The sequence below is a fragment of the Pogona vitticeps genome, chromosome 1, assembly GCF_051106095.1.
Source record: "Pogona vitticeps strain Pit_001003342236 chromosome 1, PviZW2.1, whole genome shotgun sequence".
NCBI classification, from domain to species: Eukaryota; Metazoa; Chordata; class Lepidosauria; order Squamata; family Agamidae; genus Pogona; species Pogona vitticeps.
The window spans coordinates 113,758,885-113,780,553 of NC_135783.1; the positions used below are offsets into that span (position 1 = coordinate 113,758,885).

Below are 21,669 nucleotides of genomic sequence, written 5' to 3' on the forward strand. Positions count from 1 at the left end.
CATTACTTTTCTATCCTGCTTTTTTGTATATAAAAATATCAGCCCATAGTGATGTAGCATAATCAAGATTCTTGCTAAGCTGGGTGCATGCGTGCATGACTCCACTTTCCTCCATGCAGCTGTCTTCCTCCTCCGCGCAGTGATCACATTAAGTTCTGGTTGCAATGGAACCAGCGGGCAGGGAGGCAGAGTCGTGCATGCATGCGCAAGAGAGGCGGAGACCCATCCAGCAGGGCTGAAAATTGGAGGGTACGTTGAGTGTAATCAAAGGGGAATATCTCTGAGAAATATTCAGATAGGAAAGAAGGAAAAAGAAAGAGATGACTATCAACCAGGAAAAAAAACCCCAAAGAACGCCACTGGAAACTCTGGTCTCTCTATCAAGTATGGCTAATATTCACGAACCTAAGAGCTGCATCTAATAAAATATATATATATAGGGTTTAGTACTAGTTTTAGTACTTCTCTATATCTTATGATTTTCTTGTTTTCTCTCAAGTTCAGAAGAGAAAATGCCTCCACTGGTGTTACCCAGCATGGTATTTTGACATACTTCTCTCTTTTAATTTTAGTCCAAGACCATAGTAAAGATTTTCTCAAAATATGATTATTAAATTGTTTAAAATTGTTCACTCTGCTGTACCAAAGAAAGGCATGTGACCCCCATTTCAAACCATGACCTTCCAATTTTAACAGTCTTTGATTTTCCAATAAAATCCAGTCCTTGATCCACATTAATGAGGCTGCCCTGTAATAGAGCAGCCAGTTTGGGAGATCCATTCCTCCTCTCTGTTTCATATCCTGAAGTGCCTTTAATTTTATCCTTGGTGTCTTCCCTTGCCAAACAAACTTAGAAATAAGCTGGTCGAGTTCTTTAAATGCTGATTGTTCGAAATCACTGGAATGTTTTGAAATAAGATCAACTTTGGTAGGATATTCATTTTAGCTGTTGCAATCCTGCCCATCATTGTTAATTGTAGATTCCCCCATCTAGTCAAGTTTTTATTTCTTCCATCGATTTCAGGTAATTATCTTTCATTAAGGTACTTGGGTTTTTCTGTAAAGTTTATTCCAAGATATTTTACTTTTTTTCCCTGCTAGAAATGTGTAAGATTCAAGAGGTCATCTTTTTCTTTACACTGCATGTTTTTAGATAGAATTTTTGTCTTTCTATGGTTTTTTTCAGGTCTGCCATTTCTCCAAACTCTCGTAATTCGTTCATAAGTGCTTTAGTTGATTCTTGTGGATCTTCCACCACTACAAGTAAGTCATCTGCGAAGGCTTGTACTTTAAATAACTTGCTTCTAATTTTGAGCCCTTTGTTTTTATCAGAAATTCTTATCTGATGCATTAAAATTTCGATTACTATCAAAAACAGCAATGGTGATAATGGGCAGCCCTGTCTTTTACCTTTTTGTATTTCAATTTCTTCTGAGAGTTCTCCATTAATTCTTATTTTTTGCTTTTTGATGGGAATAGATCGCTTTCAGATTGTTGATAAAGGATTGGCCCGCCTCCATTTCTTCTAATCTGCTTCAACCCTACCTAAGTTCCCTAAGAATCCCTCCCTTTGTAGCCCTACTGACTAACTATCAGCCCCAACTGGTGAGCAAATCCTCTGGTCTCTTCTTTTGACTCTTTATCAATGACTGTAGAGCTTTGAAGGTTACTAATCAACAGCAGATCTTGGGAATGATTTGTTCCACTAACAAAGATATAACTCAGTTACACTATGATGTTAACAACGGATAACATGTCTTTACAAGTAACTTCCCCAGCAATCCCTTTTCCTTCGAAGAAGGAGGGAGACAGCAACGGCAAAGGCAGTACCCTCCAACTGTCTTGGTGCTCAGAGTTCCCCATGGCTTTGGGGTGATGACCTGCAGTCTCCTAAGAACACCTACAGCAGATCATTGCAATCTTTAAAATGGCAGGCAAGATCACTCCTTACAGAGCAGGACAAAGGAGGGGGGGAGGCCTGTATAGGTCTGAATGAAAGTGCTATTAGGATATAGAATGGCTACAAAACGAAACATTATAATTTTTCAATGACACCCTTGCTTCACTTCTTCCACATTTCCCTCTCAATTTACTCTAGAGTAGCCCCTACAGAGTATATGTATAAGAAATTGTATGTTTTTTTTGGGGGGTAAGGAAAGTCTATCAACTCTGAAATGCCAAAGCCATTTCTTACTCTTTTGCACCACTTCAGTTGTTTCTTCCTACAAACAAGAATGTCTGAGAGTTGATGAACATTGTCTTATGTTATACTGTACATACTTTCTAATACAATAGTGAAAGGCTAGTATTTTTTTTAAAAAAATCTACTTCTAGTCTAACTGTCATTAAAAACAAACAAGAGCCTATAAATTTATCATCAAGTGAATAAAATAAAATTCCTACTTTATTCCCAATATCAAAACAATGGTGGCAATCTGTTGCTTACTATTTAATGTATCAAAAATGCAGTGTGTGGCCACTTGTTGAAAAATCAATAGCCTTTTATTGCAGCCATCACATTAGTGCACGTCTTAAAGGTACATTCATATGAGAAATACACTCACAATTTTTAACCAGTTGGAAATTTAAATTTTCATTGCACTTATAGCTACCTCTTGCACTTATAGCTACCTTACAAACAAGGTAAGTGACTCTAATCTTTCCTGTGCTGACACAATTAAATGTCAAGGTTAAGTTTTAAACTGCAGGCACACTACCTGCTAGACACAAAGAGGAGAATGCTAAATCTAATTTCCTCAATATAAGGGCTAAGCTTCTTGAACAATTAATGTGACAAATCCTAAGGATTTTCTTTATTTAGCTGTACCACCGTCTGCCTAAGTATCCCTCAGATAGCTTAGATCAACAGAACTAAGCCCAAAGAGCTCTGGTAAAACAAATACTCTGTAAGAATGGTAATCCAATTGAGTAGCTTAACTTTTCTTGGACGGTTCTACTAAAATGGCTGTTTGGTTTTTTCTTACACGACTTTATAGCTACAAAACGGGGTATCAAAAAAAAGACCACACCAAAGGTTACTTGTCTCCTTACTAGAAGCCAGCAGTCCCTAGGCTTCTCAAGGGTCGCATTAATTTTCAGAGATTAAAGCGGCATTTAAATCACAATATTTAAAACAATGTTTACTGTGACTCCCCAGATTTTCTCCCTATCCTTAGGTCTTGGTGATGCTAGTTTGGGATTCTGGCAATTGTCACCCAAAACATGAACATTCCCTAGCTCTAATTTGAAGTTGGAGGCTTACGAGTTGTTTTGGACACGAATAATCGTCTACCTAATTCTCTTCAATGTAGGGAAATGATCCAGGCACGTGTATATTCCCTGATAGTATAGCACAGAAGAGGTGGCTGTGCACAATCAGATACAATGCCTGGTGGATGCTGCAGCTCAGGGTTTTCATGGGTCTGGAGTTTCATAAGAAACAGGCCCCATGTCATCTGAGGTCACCTTCAGCTGGGATGCATATATAGAAACTGGAAACAAATCTAAATGATCAATCAATAAAAGGCAAGAATTTTAGGCAAGGGATATGTAAAATGATGACTCTGAAAACTTAAAAGGTCATTGCAAACACAATAGCTGTGATCCAAGAAATCTGTGTTTCAAAGACATGATTCCGGCAGGCCTTTGTGACTGAGTAATCACCTGGACGTTTATGTCCAGAACACCAATCACTAAACAAAGCATGGTATTTCATAAGCTTCAGGAGGTGAGAAAAGGTCCTGCCTTGACAATCAGACATATCGAGCAATTAAGGAATTCCCTCTTCTATTGACTAATTACTTTCATGGTCAGTTTGGTCCTGATTCACCATGGTATGCTGCTGTTCACGAAATACAACTCCAAAGCTTCCCACCCCACTCCACCCCCCCCCCACAGAGGAAGCAGATGCATAATACTTTGAATCCTGGCCATTAAACACAACCCAGTTTGGTAATATGTCTGATTCTTTCAAAAACAGTAACTGGAACATTGAAAAGAAGATAATTTAAAGTTTTAGAAAGTCTTCTGCAACCAGCTTAACATTAGATACCATGATATCTTGTATGGTAAAATCATCTTCAAAAATACTGCAAAGAAGTAAATTATTCATTTTAACCTTGGACAGCAAATGCTGCGAGGCTCCTCCGGTCCTGCAGGCTAGACTGGACATTTTTTAATTAGCAGCTGAAGACACAAAGTTCCTAAACTGGAACACTAAGTGCAACCTGATTAAAAGAAGATTATTGAATACATGCCAACTTTGTATAAGTTCATTAGTCAGTCACAGTACCAGACACTGACAGCAAATTAAGTTTCTGATCTTACCAGTCTTTAAAATATATCTCTCAGGAATTCAAAATTTACGTTCAAAAGCCGCACGTATCATACATGCAAATATAATATTATACAACCTCAAAAAGATATGCATGAAGACAAATCTAAACCTGGAAATGCATGGCTTCCAATACAGGTTTTCAAAAGAGAAAGAGAGAAGAAAGAGAGAAATTTGTTCAAATTATCTAAATCGATAATCTTGTGGAAAGCCGTTACCGAAAACTAATACTTCTTCATGCAACTTGTAAAACGTTAAGAGCGGAATTATTATACAAAAAGAAATCAGAGAACTGCGAATTGTTACTGATTTGTCGCAGTGAATGAATCTTGATTAGAAATCATTTATTCATTTTCTCAAATCAATTCAAATGCAAGAGAAGTGCTTTTTATTTTGCCTCATGATTATTTCATGTAGCGATAAAATTGCTGCATTTCTGGCAATGTGCTACACCCACCTAGACAAAAGTTCTGTCATTTCTCTGGCCATTTGCTCCCTATGAAAGAAATAAGTGCATGAGGAGGAGGGAAATATAACACTTAAAAGGTATTCAAACACAGTCACATGAACAGCGATATAAAATCTAATGCTGGCTCACTAGACAAATACTCTTTCCTAAAATGTATACCATATTAAGGCTACAATTTTCTTGGTGAAAAATAATAATTAATGCCTGTTCAGTGGATAGCAGAATACACATTTGGAATTAAATATCCACCTTCAGTATCATTCATTCATTATGTGATGTTTAGATCACAACCAACCATCCTCGCGCATCAGCAGGCCAAAAGATTGACGATCAAATATGATGTGTTCACTGCATGCTCAAATTATGAGTATTCAAAGGTATGGGGAGGGGGATGAAAATTCTTTGACAAGGTGGTTTATAATATGAAAATTACTCTGATTTTTATAAACCCACAGATTTTCATAGCATGCACGCAAGGAAAGAAAAAGGATGCCATACGCAGTCATTTGACAGCTCGCTCCATTAGGTCTGCAAACAGAAGATATTTGGGTTAGCCTACCATTTTTCTCAGTAGTTTTGTACCCACCTGCAATGTTACAAAATCAACATGTCAACAAATATAGCAAGTATCATCCAGGAAAGCAGGAATTCAGTCCCTATAAGTGGTTTAAATGCTCTATCCTATTACTTTTCTATTCTATCATTCCTTTGGGGGCACAGCATTATACCTAGTTCTCCTTCTCCTTTTTGACCTCACTCACAGGGAGATAGGAAGAGTTTTGTTGACTTCCTCAGCCCTTCCCTCAATGCTGAAGCTACAACATCTGACACTCAGTGGAAGAATACTAGACCAAGGAACCATCAGACAAGAAAATAACCCAGACTGGGACTCATCTCTAAATGGCCATCAGTGATCTCCTACAAGCGGTGACCTTGGCAGTAGGTCATTTCCACTTTTTGCTGCTCCTTCTATGAATCTGGTCCAAGAAAGAAAACTATTCTGACAAACTCTGAAATCTTTTACCAATTTAGGCTAAGAAGACCTATAAGGGAGAAGAACTAAGCAAACTTTGTGTTTCCACACCTTTAAGTGCAAATGAACTGGCATTTTCATATTCTCAAAGACCTAACACTCTTTTTATAAAGGATATTTATTTATTTATTTATTTATTTATTTATTTATTTATTTATTTATTTATTTATTTATTTATTTATTTATTTATTTTAATTTAATTTAATTTAATTTAATTTAACTTATATGCCGCCCACTCTACCCAATGAGGGGGATTGCTAAAAACAAACTGAACTGAAAATGCCCTTCTGTTTGTGAATTTTTTCCACATTTAGCTCGTTTGAAATGTGGAGAGAACAGAAATTCTCCATAACCATTCTGCTTGGGCAGAACACAAAGGGAAGGTGCAGCATCCAAATTCTACTGATTTTGATGTCATTGTCTTATAGCTGATTTCTCACTAGACTGTGCTGCCCTCCCCCAACTTCACTTCACCTGATCAGTTTAGATCTTCTTCTACAATTAAAATGGAATGACTGCCTTTAACACAGCAGTAGGGTCTTGAAAGATGCCCTGATATTTTATTTGTTTTAAAAATAACAAAACCAAACTTGGTATTAATTTAAAATGAGCTCTAGAAATCATAGTACACAAAGGCAGAACTTCGCATTTTTAATACCTAAACTGCGACAGCAAGAGACGAGAGCACCCAAATATGAGACAGACCAACTCAATAAAAAAAAAAACACAACCATGAATTTGCTAAGCCCAAGCAGGGCTGTTAATGGAGGACCTTTTGGAGATCACTAATTAGTACAAATGCCGGAGCAGGTGATACCTTTAATTTGTACCTAATTTGTACAGTTGGCATGAGTCGGAAGTGATTTGATGGCAGGCAACTATAACAACACTAGAGGTTAAATATTTGTAAACCAGCTGATCTGGCATCATCATGATGCAGATACCACACAAACAAACTGAAATTTCAACAGGAACAGATCCACAGTGGAACGTCATTCAAAACATTCATTTGGAGCCCCTGGAATCATGTTATCATCCAGCCTCTGTCACAAATAAAACTAAGACTGTTTACTGTTTGTCTAATGCAGAAAAGAAGACTGGAATTATGAAAAAAAAACACTGCTACCCATTTTAAACACCATAGCCTGATACGCTAAGCCCTTCGACACAAATGGGAGTGTATTTCTGACAAATACCAATAGCCCTCCAATCCAACTTTAACTAAAAACAAGTTGTTGCTACAGGACATAGTTTTGCCAGGAGCCTGAAGTAGGCAGTGCCCTTCATTTGGGGGGCAGGAGAGAACCCCCATTATTTCATAAGTCATTCTCATCTGCTCCTCTGTTCACATGCATAAGAGCTACATGATCCACCATTTGCCTGCCTGTGTCTTTGCAAAATTAGGCATTTATGCAATTGTACAAGCAGCTTATGCACTGATTTTACTTCCACTGGGGATGTGAAAGTGAAAAGTTGTCGTAATGTGAGGTAATGTGAGGAAACCCCTCAGGTACATCTCAGCATGTCTATGCCACTGCACAGCAGTCCAGTTAAAGTGAGAAGGTCTCCTCCTTGCCTTGCGTGACAGCTAGAGAGACAGTTCTGAGAAAGGCACAGAACACAATCTGGCTAACACTGTGGGGATACAGTCCAGGGATTGGGAGATGCACATTTCATCAAAGACCTTTCTACCTATCCTTCTCCAAAATTCAACCACTCTTCTCGGAACCAATGCATGGGCAACATTCCAATTTCCAAAGGGACTGAGGGGCGTATGATACTGAGACCGGACAGGAAGTACAGTATAGCGAGCATCTCACACAGGATAGTATCTCTGAATTAGAGGTACTCAAACACCATGTGGGAGGTGGTGGTATTTCTTAGGTTTTTTTAAAGGCAGGTCATTTTTAACAGAAATACCCTTCTCTAAGAAAGGAATCCACAAAGTGCTATACCTGCGCAGCCCGAGGTCCAGCTGAGATTCGTCATTGATGAGTTCTGATTCACTCTGGGCAATTCTCATGGCCAGCTCGTGATCTCTGCGCTCCTGCTCCAGAACAGCTTGTTGCTGGCTGGCTTCTTCGCGCTCTCTTGCCAGCTGAGCTTCCACCTCAGCCTGCACATGAACAGAAAAAGATTCCTCAAATGATTTAATTTACAAGCCCACTCTACCCATCCATACCCATGGAGACAAACAATCACTGGTGCAAATTTATAAGGTGCAACCTAAACTAGGAGTGAGGGGGGAAATTGGCCTAGGGGGAGAATTTCAATTTGAGAAAGTTCAATTTGAGATGTATTCCACCGCTGGAAGGAACTGAAGCATACAAAGCAAGGCTTTTGGGCAATTTCTCACAGAGCATAAAAGCACAGCCCAATTCTATGCCCGTATACTCAGTACTCAGCCTTAGAGCAATGGTTTTCCTGCATGCTCAGTCCTAAGCAACGCCACTGCCCCCCTACATATTAACCCCAATTATATGCAATGGCATTTCTGCCCACAAAGATCAACCCTCTCCTACACTGAAAGTTCACACATTGGTAACCACTAACCACCAACAACCAGCCTTGATTTAGACCAGGGGACTCCAAACTTTTGACTGTGATGCCCACACCAGATATTTTAAACACCTTTGAGGGCTGAAAGAGGAATGTGTCCACGCATGTGCGCTCAGATGCATGCCTTGACACATTACCCACCTGCTCGCCCAACCCCCTCCCCCATGCACTCACACCCCTGCCCGCCCATGCACCCGCACGCATGGGCTGAAGGGAACAGGCCAGATAAAACGGCAAGGTGGGCCAGATGAGGCCCATAGGCCGTAGTTTGGGGACCCCTGATCTAGACCTTTGTGCCCAAATCATTAGTATAAAGAACCTCAGAAAAAAGGCTGCAAACCAATGTGGATCAAGGCAAGCAATATATATGATGAAAAAAGCAGTATCAATTTGGAGAATGGAGGCCTTCTTATTAAGAGAATTTAGAGACAATTCCTTGGATTTCTTCCATGGGTTTCTAAGTGTCTAACTGGCTTCAACTCTCCTTTTCCCTACAGGTTGTAGGGGGAAAATAATGTGACATAATTATATGTGATTTATGTGCTTCATATATAAAAGATGTTTTATTTATTTACCGTATTTTTTGCTCCATAAGACGTACTTCCCCTCCCCAAAAAAAGTGGGAGGGAAATCTGAGCGTCTTATGGAGCGAAGCTGGCGATTTCACCCCCACTGGCCCTGTGGGGGGAGCCTCGCAAGTTTCCGAGTGAGCCTTCTAGGACCCTTGCAAGGCTCCCCTCACCCCGCATGGGGCCAGCGGGGGTGAAATCGCCACCTTCTGGGACTCTTCTGAAGCTTCCCAAGCCTCAAAAGAGTCCCAGAAGGTGGCGATTTCACCTGCGCTGGCCCCAGGGGGTGGGGGAGCGTTGCAAGAGTCCTGGAAGGCTCACTTGGACCCTTGCGAGGCTCCCCCACCCCCCCACAGGGCCAGCAGGGGTGAAATCGCCAGCTTCTAGGACCTTTTCTGAGGCTTGAAAGGCTCAGAAAAGGTCCTGGAAGCTGGCGATTTCGCCTCCACTGGCTCCGTGGAGGGGTGGGGGGACCCTCTCAAGGGTCCAGGAACAGACCCTAAGACCCTTTGGAGGCTCACCCTGCCCCCTGCGGGGCCAGAGGGGGCAAAATCGCCACCTTCTAGGACTCTTTTGAGGCTTGGGAAGCTTCAGAAGAGTCCCTGAAGGTGGCGATTCCGCCCCCTCAGGCCCCCCGGGGGGGCAGGGTGAGCCTCCAATAGGTCCCAGGGTGTGTTCCATGAGATGGACATCTTCATAAGGCTCACCAAATTTTTAGGAGAAGAAAACAGATTATTATTTTCCTGTTTTCTTCTCCTTAGAATGAGGTGGGTCTTATGGAGAGGTGTGTCTTATGGAGGAAAAAATATGGTACTTTTAGTTCCCAAAGAAGGCCCTGAAGAGAATACAGGAGCAAAACATGTCAGGCTTTATCGAAAATAAGAAAACAAAAGAGACTAGAAGATAATTACTGGAATTCTAAGGAACCTCCTCTTAGTTTTATACACGTTCAATGAATGCCTGCCAATTTTAGTGTATTACTTGCCTATTAAGAGACAACTTGCCAAATCCTGTTGATTTGCATATTAAATCATAGTAAACTCATTGAATCACTGGGGACTGAGTGAAACAATTCTGCCATAAATTCCATTGGTTCAAATGGGCCTATTCTAGCTTACAATGCTAACGTCACAGTTAGCGTAGGCCCATTTGAACGAAAGAAAATTACAGAGGAGTTGACTTGCTTAATCCTGTTGACTCAATGGGTTGTCTAGTGTGATTTACTATGCTGAGCAAGAGGATTTGGGCCCAGAGATTTTTAAAACGGAAGTTTTAAAATATTTACGTATTTATTTATTTGGCTTTTATACCACCCATCTAGATAAATCTACTGTGGGTGGTTTACAGTCCAAAAAGTAATAGAATTAAAAATATCAATAAAACAAGCAAACATAATCCAAGATGCAAAAATCAGGGGAAGAAATTAAGTAAAGTCAGGTGGGAAGGGCTGCCTGAAGAGCCAGGTCTTCAGTTTATTCTTAAAAACTCCCCCCATGCCTTTGAATATTTGTTTCCTGGCTACTTGAGGATGGAATATAATAAAGAACACTTCCGTTTTCTACCAAGATGTACAACAGGATCGCCTATCCACAGGTTCAATATCAACTACCTGAAAATACTAAGCAAAACCCCCTCTACCGAAATACATATTTACAGTACAGTATATACATTTCCAGGGTGTAGTTACCAGAAGTGGCCCCTAGAGGGAGCAAGAGACCATTGCTTAATACTTCCATGCTTTCAGCATCCGAGGTGGGAAGGGACTTGGAACCAATCCTCTGGGGATACCACCGTCCTATTGTACTGTACTTAAGAAAGTTTAAAACGGCAGATCCCTCGCTGAAATACATGAACTTCCTATTTCCAACAAAATGTGACAGAATTTTTTTCCGTGCCAGTTTTCCATGGACTTCTGACCCCAAAAGTCACAACCCTGTGGACAGCCCACCTGAAATTCCCTAACCAAACAATTCCTTCTCAGAAAGGTGGATTGAAATGATTGTCAAAGAGGGGGCGTTTGTTCTGATTATGGTCTTATCAAGTCATCATCCTTTCTGCTATGGAGGCTTCCCTATGCAGATTCCCTACTTTAGATTATGCCCTGGCAGCCGCCGTCAGCAGGAAAGCTGATTGAAAGGGGGGCCCCGGGGAAAGCCCTCTGGGAAGGAGCATCTGTTCTCACATGGGAAAAGAAATCGGCCCAAAGGATACTCAGAGAAGTCAAGATGGTGTGCTGTAAGTATCTCAAAGCCATATGCCCCATCATTTAGAAAGGCGATTATCCTCTTGTGTATCAGGGTTCACAGCCAGATAAGAAAATGGGAGAATAAAATGAGGCATGAATGGGAGGGACCAACGATGAGTCTACCTGTAGTGTCCCAGTACGGGAATGTTTTGGCTTTGTAACACACATGCAAGTACAACACGATTACTGGGTTCTGCCTAAAAGCATTTAGATTTCAGTGTTTGTATCATGAACACCTCCCAGCACCTTCACTTAAAAGAAAAGAAAAGCAACAGTATGTTTTCCTGTGTACATGGGGACTGCCATTAGCTCCCAAACAGACCATCAACATTTGGACACACAAAGAACTGGCTACAGTCCTGTCGTTGGACAACTCGTAGAAACAGTGTTCCTTGCATGGTTCTCAAAATATCTGGACAGAGATTATAAATGGACCACAAAACCATTAAAACAAAAGAGAATTCCTTAAATAGATAATGTTTTGCAAAAAAAGGAGCTAGTGGTATAACTGGAGAACTAAATTTGTAACTTCTTAAATATGTTAAAACATAAGAGAGAAAGTTTCCCTCTCTATCCCCAGAGGGATTCAAAGCACCATAAAATAGGTGGGCCTGCTCGGCAGATAACCTCTTATAAATAAGGCTCAGGAACAGAATTTTGCAAAAGCTCCAGAATTATCCGCACACGAGGTACTCTTTAAAACGTCATAATCAACAGTTACATAAACGCGGAGCAGGCAAGAGATAATCTGGAAATTAGTAAGTAATGATATCAACAACCATCTTTTATTTCTCATGGATTAAAAATAACTTAAGAGGTTAATAAAAAGTCATCTTCTATAAAAAGATGACAGGCGATCACAGAAATGCAAAATCCAGCCATCAAGCAATATATTTTGTCACTATGATTCTATTAGAGGGTGACGGAAAGCTTCAACAGATAAATGTTACTTTGCAAAGAATCTTTTAACGAGACTGACATCTAGATCATGGTTTCATTATTCTGTCATGCCAGTGAATAGCAAGAGTCCTCTCATTAAGCCTCAAACCTGACACTTTTTTTCCCAGCAAGCACTTTTTTCTTTTAGGCACTGTAACCTCTCTCTTTTCTTCAAATTATCTAAACATTAGTAGTCAGTTTAAAGCACAGCACCAAATTTAAAGGTGAACATTTGCAATAGTCCATCTATTTCTCCTGTACACATCAAAACTCTCTACAGTATTTTAAACTCAATCTTCCACTTCTCCATTTAGTTATATCCTTGAAAACTCTTGACTTCTTAACCTGGTACCATCTTTGGGAAGCCACTTACTTACAAGCCTGGACTGGTCTTCCCATACCCTGTCTCAACAGACTGTGACTCAGAGGGCTTGCTTCTAACATTCAGCTAGCCCACAACAGAAATGCTGTGACCTTATTGCAAGACACAGACAGTTACAATGGGTGATGACTATAATATTCACCTGAATCCGTCTTTCTTCCTCTTCCCTCTTCTTCCTCTCTTCTTCTTCCTGCTTTCTCTTTGCTTCAATCTCATATTTCCTAGAGGGGAAAAATCATGCTTAAAGACGAACATCAGGAACCTTTATACAGTGGTGCCTTGCTTAACGAGTGCCTCGTTTAACGATGAATTCGCATAACGATGTGTTTTTTAAGAAAATAATATGCACCGTATAACGATGTTTCCTATGGGCGATTTCCGCTTAGCGAAGTTTGGGACCATGCTTCGCATAACAAATGCAATTTTAGGTGCCCTGCTTCACTTAACGATGTTTCTTTTTTCAATTTAAAAAGTGTCTTAGAAGGGTCAAAAACGGTTCTAAAAGCTTGGATTCGTTAGAGGACCCCCTAAGTCATGTGCAAACCTGATTTGGCTTTGATCTGACATTTCGTTAATTTATGGTGAATTTTTTTTTTTGGCCCATAGGAACCAATGGACCTGCCAAAATCTGACAGCTCCATGCTTTCCTATGGGGGAGAAAACAATTCGCCATAAATTAACGAAAGTTCAGATCAAAGCCAAATCAGGTTTGCACATGACTTAGGGGATCCTCTAACGAACCCAAGCATTTAGAACAGTTGCCAAGTCTTCGTTAATTTTTTGTGAATTTTTTATTCCCCCATAGGAAACAATGGAGCTGTCAGATTTTGACAGCTGTCAAAACTTGGGGGAAAAAAATTCACCATAAATTAACGAAAAGTCAGATCAAAGCCAAATTAACTTTTGCATCCGTTTTAGAGGGTGCAGAAGCTAATCCAAGCATTTAAAACCATTTTGACCCTTTTATGACACACTTAAATTTGCAAAAATTGACTTCGCAAAGCCACTGAAATGTATTGAGTCGGCTTCAATACATTCCAATGGAGGAAACATTGTATCGTTTAACGATGTTTCCTATGGGTTTTTTTCGCTTAAGGACGGCAATCCGTGCCTATTGGAACAGATTAACTGGTTTCCAATGCATTCCTATGGAAAATGGTGTTTCGCATAACGATGTTTCACATAACGTTTTTTAGGAACCAATTAAAATCGTTATGCGAGGCACCACTGTACCTCTTTACTACACCTCTTCACTACCCTACAACTTTCAATTGTTTTTGACCGAGATTTTTGGGTGTTCCAATACAAACCATCTGTATGTCATCACATTATTGATCCCTGAGCATAGATCTTAGAATTGTCCAAGATTTAAAGCCGGAATAAAGCTAACCAGCTGTGTTGTCTTGCATGAGACACAATCTGACCCACATTTTTCCTTGTCTTCTATACAGTGGTGCCTCGCTTAACGATTGCCTAGCTTAATGAGGAAATTGCTTGACGATTATGTTTTTTCGATCACAGAAGCGGCTGCAAAACGATGGTTTAAATGGGAAAAATCCACTTCATGATGATCGGTTCCCTGCCTCGGGAACTGATTTTCGCATTACGATGATCTAAAAACAGCTGATCATCGGGTTTCAGAATGGCTCTCAGGTGTACAAAATGGCCCCCCGCTGTTTTCTAGGACGGATTCCTTGCTTTACAGGCAGTGAAAATGGCCACCCCTATGGAGGATCTTCGCTGGACGGTGAGTTTTCAGCCCATTGGAACACACTGAAGGGGTTTCAATGTATTTCAATGGGCTTTTTAATTTCGCTTAATGAGGAATTCGTTCTACAGCGATTTCGCTGGAATAGATTATCCTCGTTAAGCAAAGCACCACTGTACTCAACAATCAGTATCTCACAACTGAGCATGTTCACTGGACTGCTTTGGGTGTGTGTGTGTTCCCTACTCAAAACTGAAGCTGCTTCTTTTTTCTTTCTTTTTTTACTTCTGCAAAGTACAAACTTTGTTCTCCCAAGTTCATTCTCCTGATATCTCTCCTCACCCCACCTCCTTGAAGACAGTGGACTCAGCATCACAGAAGGTTTACAAACAAAGGTTGGATGGTCATCTGTGTTAGGGATGCTCTAGCTGCACTTTTCCTGCATCAGGGGGGAGATGGTTTGGATTCCTTCCAGGTCTCTTAATTTTATATCTCTGAGATATCCTGAAAAAGCCATCTGAGCCAGAAATGCCAGATGTGCTAACAAAGTGAAAAGCTCTGCAGTCTAAAAGTACGGCCTAGGTCTTTCAAGATGGAAAAAATACTAGCTGTTTCACACCTTCTCTTTGGCCCAGGACTGGTAATCTAATTGAATACTCACAGTCGCCTTTCCTCCTCTTCCTTCTTCCGACGTTGCTCCTCTTCGTCACGCCTCTTCCTTTCTTTTTCCATCTCATCCTGGATACGCCGCAGCCTTTCTGCCTCTTCTTCCTGTTGCTTCTTTTTCTGTAATGAACTCAGAAGCTGTTCTGAGCTTTTGACTAATGCATCGTACTCCTTCTGTATTTGCTGCCTAGGCATTTCGGTGGCCTGCAAGATAAACCATGAAAGTAGACACAATCAACTGCACAAAGTAGGTATGTGGGGGGGGGGGGGAGAATGAGGAGAGCAACAAAACTGCAGAGAAAAAGATCAACAGGAAAAATATGTGTGTACTTATTTGCTGCATGTACCTGCTATAAATGTATCAGATCTAAACACTTGTTTATTTGTTTGTTTGTTTATTTTTTGCTCCAAAACAGAAACTCAGCAAGACATAAAAATGTGGTGGCACCAATGGGCTCAAGCTAACTATCAAATGATAATGTCCAAAGGTAGGCACAGGCTGAAAAAATTACTTTATTGGACTACTTCACTTCCAGAACCTAATATATTTAGGAGAGATTATGGAGTTGTAAGCAACATTCCCTCTAATTTTCAGCACCCTTCGCACACGTGACATTGTGACCAGAACCAAAAGTGCTGAAAATGATTGCTGTGGCTGTGCAGAGCAGGAGGGGGACAGAGTTCCACAAGCGTACATTTTAGAAGGAACCTCGGTCGTAACCCAAAAAGTAACATTGCCAAGCTCTTAATATAGTCCTGGTGACGCTCTCGACTATGAACAGGATATATATTTTAATTGTTTAATAAGAGTTATTAATGACCTCTGCTACTGAGGAAGAGCAGAGGACAAGTACAAGTAGCTCCAGAGCTAATGAAGTGGTTGGGCCAAAGCCGAAAGGACGCTCAGCTGTGGACGTGCCTGGAAGTGAAAGGAAAATCCAATGCTGCAAAGAAAAATACTGCATAGGAACCTGGAATGTAAGATCTATGAACGTTGGGAAGCTGGAGGTGGTCAAACAGGAGATGGCAAGAATAAACATCGACATCCTGGGCATCAGTGAACTAAAATGGACAGGAATGGGCGAATTCAGCTCAGATGATTATCATATCTACTATTGTGGGCAAGAATCCCGTAGAAGGAATGGAGTAGCTCTCATAGTCAACAAAAGAGTGGGAAAAGCTGTAATGGGATACAATCTCAAAAATGATAGAATGATGTCAATACGAATCCAAGGCAGACCATTCAACATCACAATAATCCAAGTTTATGCACCAACCAGCATTGCTGAGGAGACTGAAATTGAACAATTCTATGAGGATTTACAACACCTTCTAGAACTGACACCAAAGAAAGATGTTCTTCTCATTCTAGGGGACTGGAATGCTAAAGTAGGGAGCCAAGAGATAAAAGGAACAACAGGGAAGTTTGGCCTTGGAGTTCAGAACGAAGCAGGACAAAGGCTAATAGAGTTTTGTCAAGAGAATAAGCTGGTCATCACAAACACTCTTTTCCAACAACACAAGAGGCGACTCTATACATGGAAATCACCAGATGGGCAATATCGAAATCAGATTGATTATATTCTCTGCAGCCAAAGATGGAGAAGCTCTATACAGTCAGCAAAAACAAGACCTGGAGCTGACTGCGGTTCTGATCATCAGCTTCTCATAGCAAAATTCAAGCTTAGACTGAAGAGATTAGGAAAAACCACTGGGCCACTCAGGTATAATCTAAACCAAATCCCTTATGAATACACAGTGGAAGTAAAGAACAGATTTAAGGAACTAGATTTGGTGGACAGAGTGCCTGAAGAACTTTGGATAGAGGCTCGTAACATTGTCCAGGAGGCAGCAACGAAAACCATCCCAAAGAAAAGGAAATGCAAGAAAGCAAAGTGGCTGTCCAACGAGGCCTTAGAAATAGCAGAGAGGAGAAGGGAAGCAAAATGCAAGGGAGATAGGGAAAGTTACAGAAACTTGAATGCAGACTTCCAAAGAATAGCAAGGAGAGACAAGAGGGCCTTCTTAAATGAACAATGCAAAGAAATAGAGGAAGATAACAGAAAAGGAAAGACCAGAGATCTGTTCAGGAAAATTGGACATATTAGAGGAACATTTTGCGCAAAGATGAACATGATAAAAGACAAAAATGGGAGGGACCTAACAGAAGCAGAAGACGTGAAGAAGAGGTGGCAAGAATACACAGAGGAATTATATCAGAAAGATTTGGATATCCCGGACAACCCAGACAATGTAGTTGCTGACCTTGAGCCAGACATCCTGGAGAGCGAAGTCAAGTGGGCCTTAGAAAGCCTGGCTAACAACAAGGCCAGTGGAGGTGATGGCATTCCAGTTGAACTATTTAAAATCTTGAAAGATGATGCTGTTAAGGTGCTACATTCAATATGCCAGCAAGTTTGGAAAACTCAACAGTGGCCAGAGGATTGGAAAAGATCAGTCTACATCCCAATCCCAAAGAAAGGCAGTGCCAAAGAATGCTCCAACTACCGTACAATTGCACTCATTTCACACGCTAGCAAGGTTATGCTCAAAATCCTACAAGGTAGGCTTCAGCAGTATGTGGACCGAGAACTCCCAGAAGTACAAGCTGGATTCCGAAGAGGCAGAGGAACTCGAGACCAAATTGCTAACTTGCGCTGGATTATGGAGAAAGCCAGAGAGTTCCAGAAAAATATCTACTTCTGCTTCATTGACTATGCGAAAGCCTTTGACTGTGTGGACCATAGCAAACTATGGCAAGTTCTTAAAGAAATGGGAGTGCCTGACCACCTTATCCATCTCCTGAGAAACCTATATGTGGGACAGGAAGCAACAGTTAGAACTGGTCATGGAACAACTGAGTGGTTCAAAATTGGGAAAGGAGTACGGCAAGGCTGTATATTGTCCCCCAGCTTATTTAACTTATATGCAGAATACCTCATGCGGAAGGCTGGACTGGAAGAAACCCAAGCCGGAATTAAGATTGCCGGAAGAAATATCAACAACCTCCGATATGCAGATGATACCACTTTGATGGCAGAAAGTGAGGAGGAATTAAAGAACCTTGTAATGAGAGTGAAAGAGGAGAGTGCAAAAAGCGGTCTGAAACTCAACATCAAAAAAACTAAGATCATGGCCACTGGTCCCATCACCTCCTGGGAAATAGAAGGGGAAGATATGGAGGCAGTGTCAAATTTTATCTTCCTGGGCTCCATGATCACTGCAGATGGAGACAGCAGCCCTGAAATTAAAAGACGCCTTCTTCTTGGGAGGAAAGCGATGACAAATCTTGACAGCATCTTGAAAAGCAGAGACATCACCTTGCCAACAAAAGTCCGAATAGTCAAAGCTATGGTTTTTCCTGTCATGATGTATGGAAGTGAGAGCTGGACCATAAAGAAAGCAGACCGCCGAAGAATTGATGCCTTTGAATTGTGGTGCTGGAGGAGGCTCTTGAGAATCCCCTGGACTGCAAGGAGAACAAACCTATCAGTTCTAAAGGAAATCAACCCTGAATGCTCACTTGAAGGACAGATCCTGAAGCTGAGGCTCCAGTACTTTGGCCATCTCATGAGAAGAAAAGAGTCCTTGGAAAAAACCTTGATGTTAGGAAGGTGTGATGGCAAGAGGAGAAGGGGACGACCGAGGATGAGATGGCTGGACAGTGTCTGCGGAGCAACCAACATGAACCTGACACAACTCCGGGAGGCAGTAGAAGACAGGAGGGCCTGGCGTGCTCTGGTCCATGGGGTCACGAAGAGTCGGACACGACTAAACGACTAAACACACACATTAATGACCAAGGCCAAAGATCATCCATACGACAGCTTTCCCAGTTACTGTGTTAAAACTGGACTATGAAGAAAGCTGACAGGAAAACAGTCATTCAAAATGTGGCGTTGGTGGAAATTTTATTGCTTTAAGGAAGCAATAGATTGCTGCAAAGGACAATCAAGTGGGTTCCAAAATCAAATCAAGACAGAATTCTAACTTAACAGCAAAAATGACTAAACACAGGCTATTTATTTATTTGTTGGATTTATACCCCGTACCATCTTTCAACCAGGCCACTCTGGGCAGCTAACAATGAGATAAACAGCACAATATCAAAACACAACGATTAAAAAATAATAATACACACATTCAAATATAATAACCAGCAGGAAAAATTAAAATAGATGGCAATGAAGGTGGTTAAAAGGATGATGAAAAGGATGGCAAAAAGGATGGCAAAAGGGAGGCTGAGATCTCAAAAACCTAATGCTCAGGGGGTGGGACTTTCTGCTTTAAAAGAGCGTGTCCCAAGACCCTGGACTCTTTTCCCTAGGAAGCTGGGCTGAGGGTGAAGGCCAGGTATGTTTGCATGGACGGTTTGCTGAGGTTTTTTTTCCTGGGCTTTCTTTTTGTCTCCTCACCGCATGGCCTGGAGGTTGGGGCCTAGGGGGTGGGACTTCCTGCTTTAAAAGAGTGTGTCCTCAAATCCTCTGATTCTCTGATTCTCTCTCTGGCCTTAATATGTTAAATAGGAAAGTCAGATTTGCATACACCTGGGAGGCAGGAAAGTTTTAAGGGTCAGATCATACTTTCACACTATTAAAGAGCAGGCCAGGTAGGTGGGGCTCGTCAGCCATGGAAGGCAGCCCATCTAGGAGAAGGAAAACTCCAATTTCAAACCTCCACTGCCTTGTGGCTATATCCACTCATGGAAAAGGCTTCAGGAGTTAACCTAGAGGTAAAATCCGGAGCTCGAGTCCCAAAGGCAGTTCATGTCGATCTGGAACCAGTTATATTGGCTCTTGCCTTTCCATTGGACCATTTCAGCAACATGGAGAGGGGGCATCTGCTGGTTGGGTAGCAGTCTACCCTCCATATTACTTTACCCAGGCTTCATGCTCTGGAGAGGACACTCCTCGATTCAGAGCATGTTACCATAGTCTTTCAAGACTGAAGGATGCCTATGCAATGCTCAGGGAGATCCTGACTTAGGACCTATCCTAACTATCATGACTTAAGACCTATCTTAATTTGACTCAGGACCTATCATAACATGGTAGGACAGATGGAAAAATATCAGGAAAAGTGAAAGGCAGCACGAAAAGAGGAAGAACTAACATGAGAGGGATTGATTCAAGAAAGGAAGCCAAAGCCTCTAAACTGTAAGACCCGAGCAGGGCTGCCAATGATGGAACCTTAAGGATGTCGTTAATTCACAGTGGGCTTCTTTTAGATTAAAATTAAAAATAAATTAATAGACTCACCATATGTTGGAAACAACCCAACAGCACATAACAACAACAAAAGGGCAGGAATTAGAGAATGTTTGGACAGAAATAAGGGCAGATAGCCATGAACAACCTATCAACTGATACTCAAAATCAACCCTGATCAAGTGGAAATGCCAGTTGTGAATCAAAGAAGGAGAATGGGAGTGGGTGAGGCTGGTTATGTGGGCAATGGAGGAGAATAAAGGGGAAGTTATGTCACTTAGGCCAGCAGCTAGTGGAGAGGCAAGGAAAGCAGGGAGAGGGGACAGGGAACTTCAGTACTGATTCTTTCTGGAGTTCATGTATGTTCAGGATACCTTCTGTTATTACATGGAGCTACCTGCATATTTGTTATTTACTCGAAATATTTTGAATGACTGGAGCTCACAAGATTCCTGTGTTCTGAACCCACACCTATAGGATTTGATCATCCACCATTAATAACATACTTAGTGACATGAGACTTGTTTCGCATATGATATAGGCATGCCAACTCACACAGAAAGAGAGTGAAGAAATATAAAGGACGGTAATATCCTTTGTTGCCCCACTAGATAAGACACACTGCATTGCCTTTTCACAAGGACTCAAGATAAAGGGTGAAATCATTGTACCATTGTCTGTTATATAAGGTTGGACAGATAGAGTACTGCATGTTAAATATTAGAAAATCTCAAGGATACCAAAGTTTTAATCATGGGAATTTCCATGCAAAGGCCAAACCAACTGATTATTTAAAGCTTAAGGGAAACAAGCAGAAATAAGACTGATTTATTAGCAAAGTCCATTTATTAATTTTTGTAATTTAATGTTGCAATTCTAGCACACTTACAAAGATTAAACTCTCCAGAAGAAGGCAGGATTTATTTCCAAGTTAATGTGTGAAGTAGGATTATGCTGTTCTCTTGCCAATTCAGCCAATTTTGTTTGTTTACAGCTTTATCATGTAAATATGTCTTTAGACTGTTATATCTGGTTAATTTTTAAAAACCTCCTGAGAAACAGTGGATTATTTTGTACTACCCTCTGAAGAGATTCTCTCCTGCCTCTGCAAGGCTTTTTAGGGAGTCCCAGTCTTCTCTTCCAAGCACCACTGGACAAAGACATTTGATCTTTTTACCTGTTTTTATCTGGTTTCCTTTCAGAACTTTAAAAAAAATAATTAAATGTTGAAGCATTATAAAGTAAAGGCTGGACCCAGCTGCAAATGCTGTGCCAGAGACAGCAAGCTACTGTCTTGCACAGAGGCTTTTACTATATGGGATACAGAAGTGACGATCCCTTCCATATTTCCTTAAAGCTACCCCTCTACTTATTCTATGCTAGCCTAACTTTTAATACCAAAGTCCAAGCTACTATGCAATAGTGAAAAGAGTAAACATTATATAAAAGTGATACTATTTAACAATTAAAACTTGTTTTCAGGAGTCTGCATATAATCCCCTGAACATGCAGCAGCATTTCATTTACAAAACAAGTCATCTATCACCCTGGTGGCAAAT

General features: G+C 40.9%; 1 protein-coding gene across 7 annotated transcripts in view; it reads right to left on the minus strand.

Annotated features, from left to right (window-relative positions):
* Positions 1-21,669, minus strand: part of MYO6 (myosin VI) — a 136,503-nt gene that overhangs the window by 13,231 nt on the left and 101,603 nt on the right. For 3 of the 7 annotated variants that reach the window (XM_020785825.3, XM_020785823.3, XM_020785824.3), the window contains exons 26-30: positions 14,899-15,107; positions 12,672-12,750; positions 7,791-7,951; positions 5,301-5,330; positions 4,791-4,829 (exon numbers count right to left, since the gene is read on the minus strand). In XM_020785825.3, coding sequence (XP_020641484.3) covers positions 4,791-4,829; positions 5,301-5,330; positions 7,791-7,951; positions 12,672-12,750; positions 14,899-15,107 — 518 coding nt within the window. The remainder of the gene's footprint in view (positions 1-4,790; positions 4,830-5,300; positions 5,331-7,790; positions 7,952-12,671; positions 12,751-14,898; positions 15,108-21,669) is intronic. The other 4 variants (XM_020785828.3, XM_020785827.3, XM_078385625.1 and 1 more) reach the window with 2 other exon arrangements.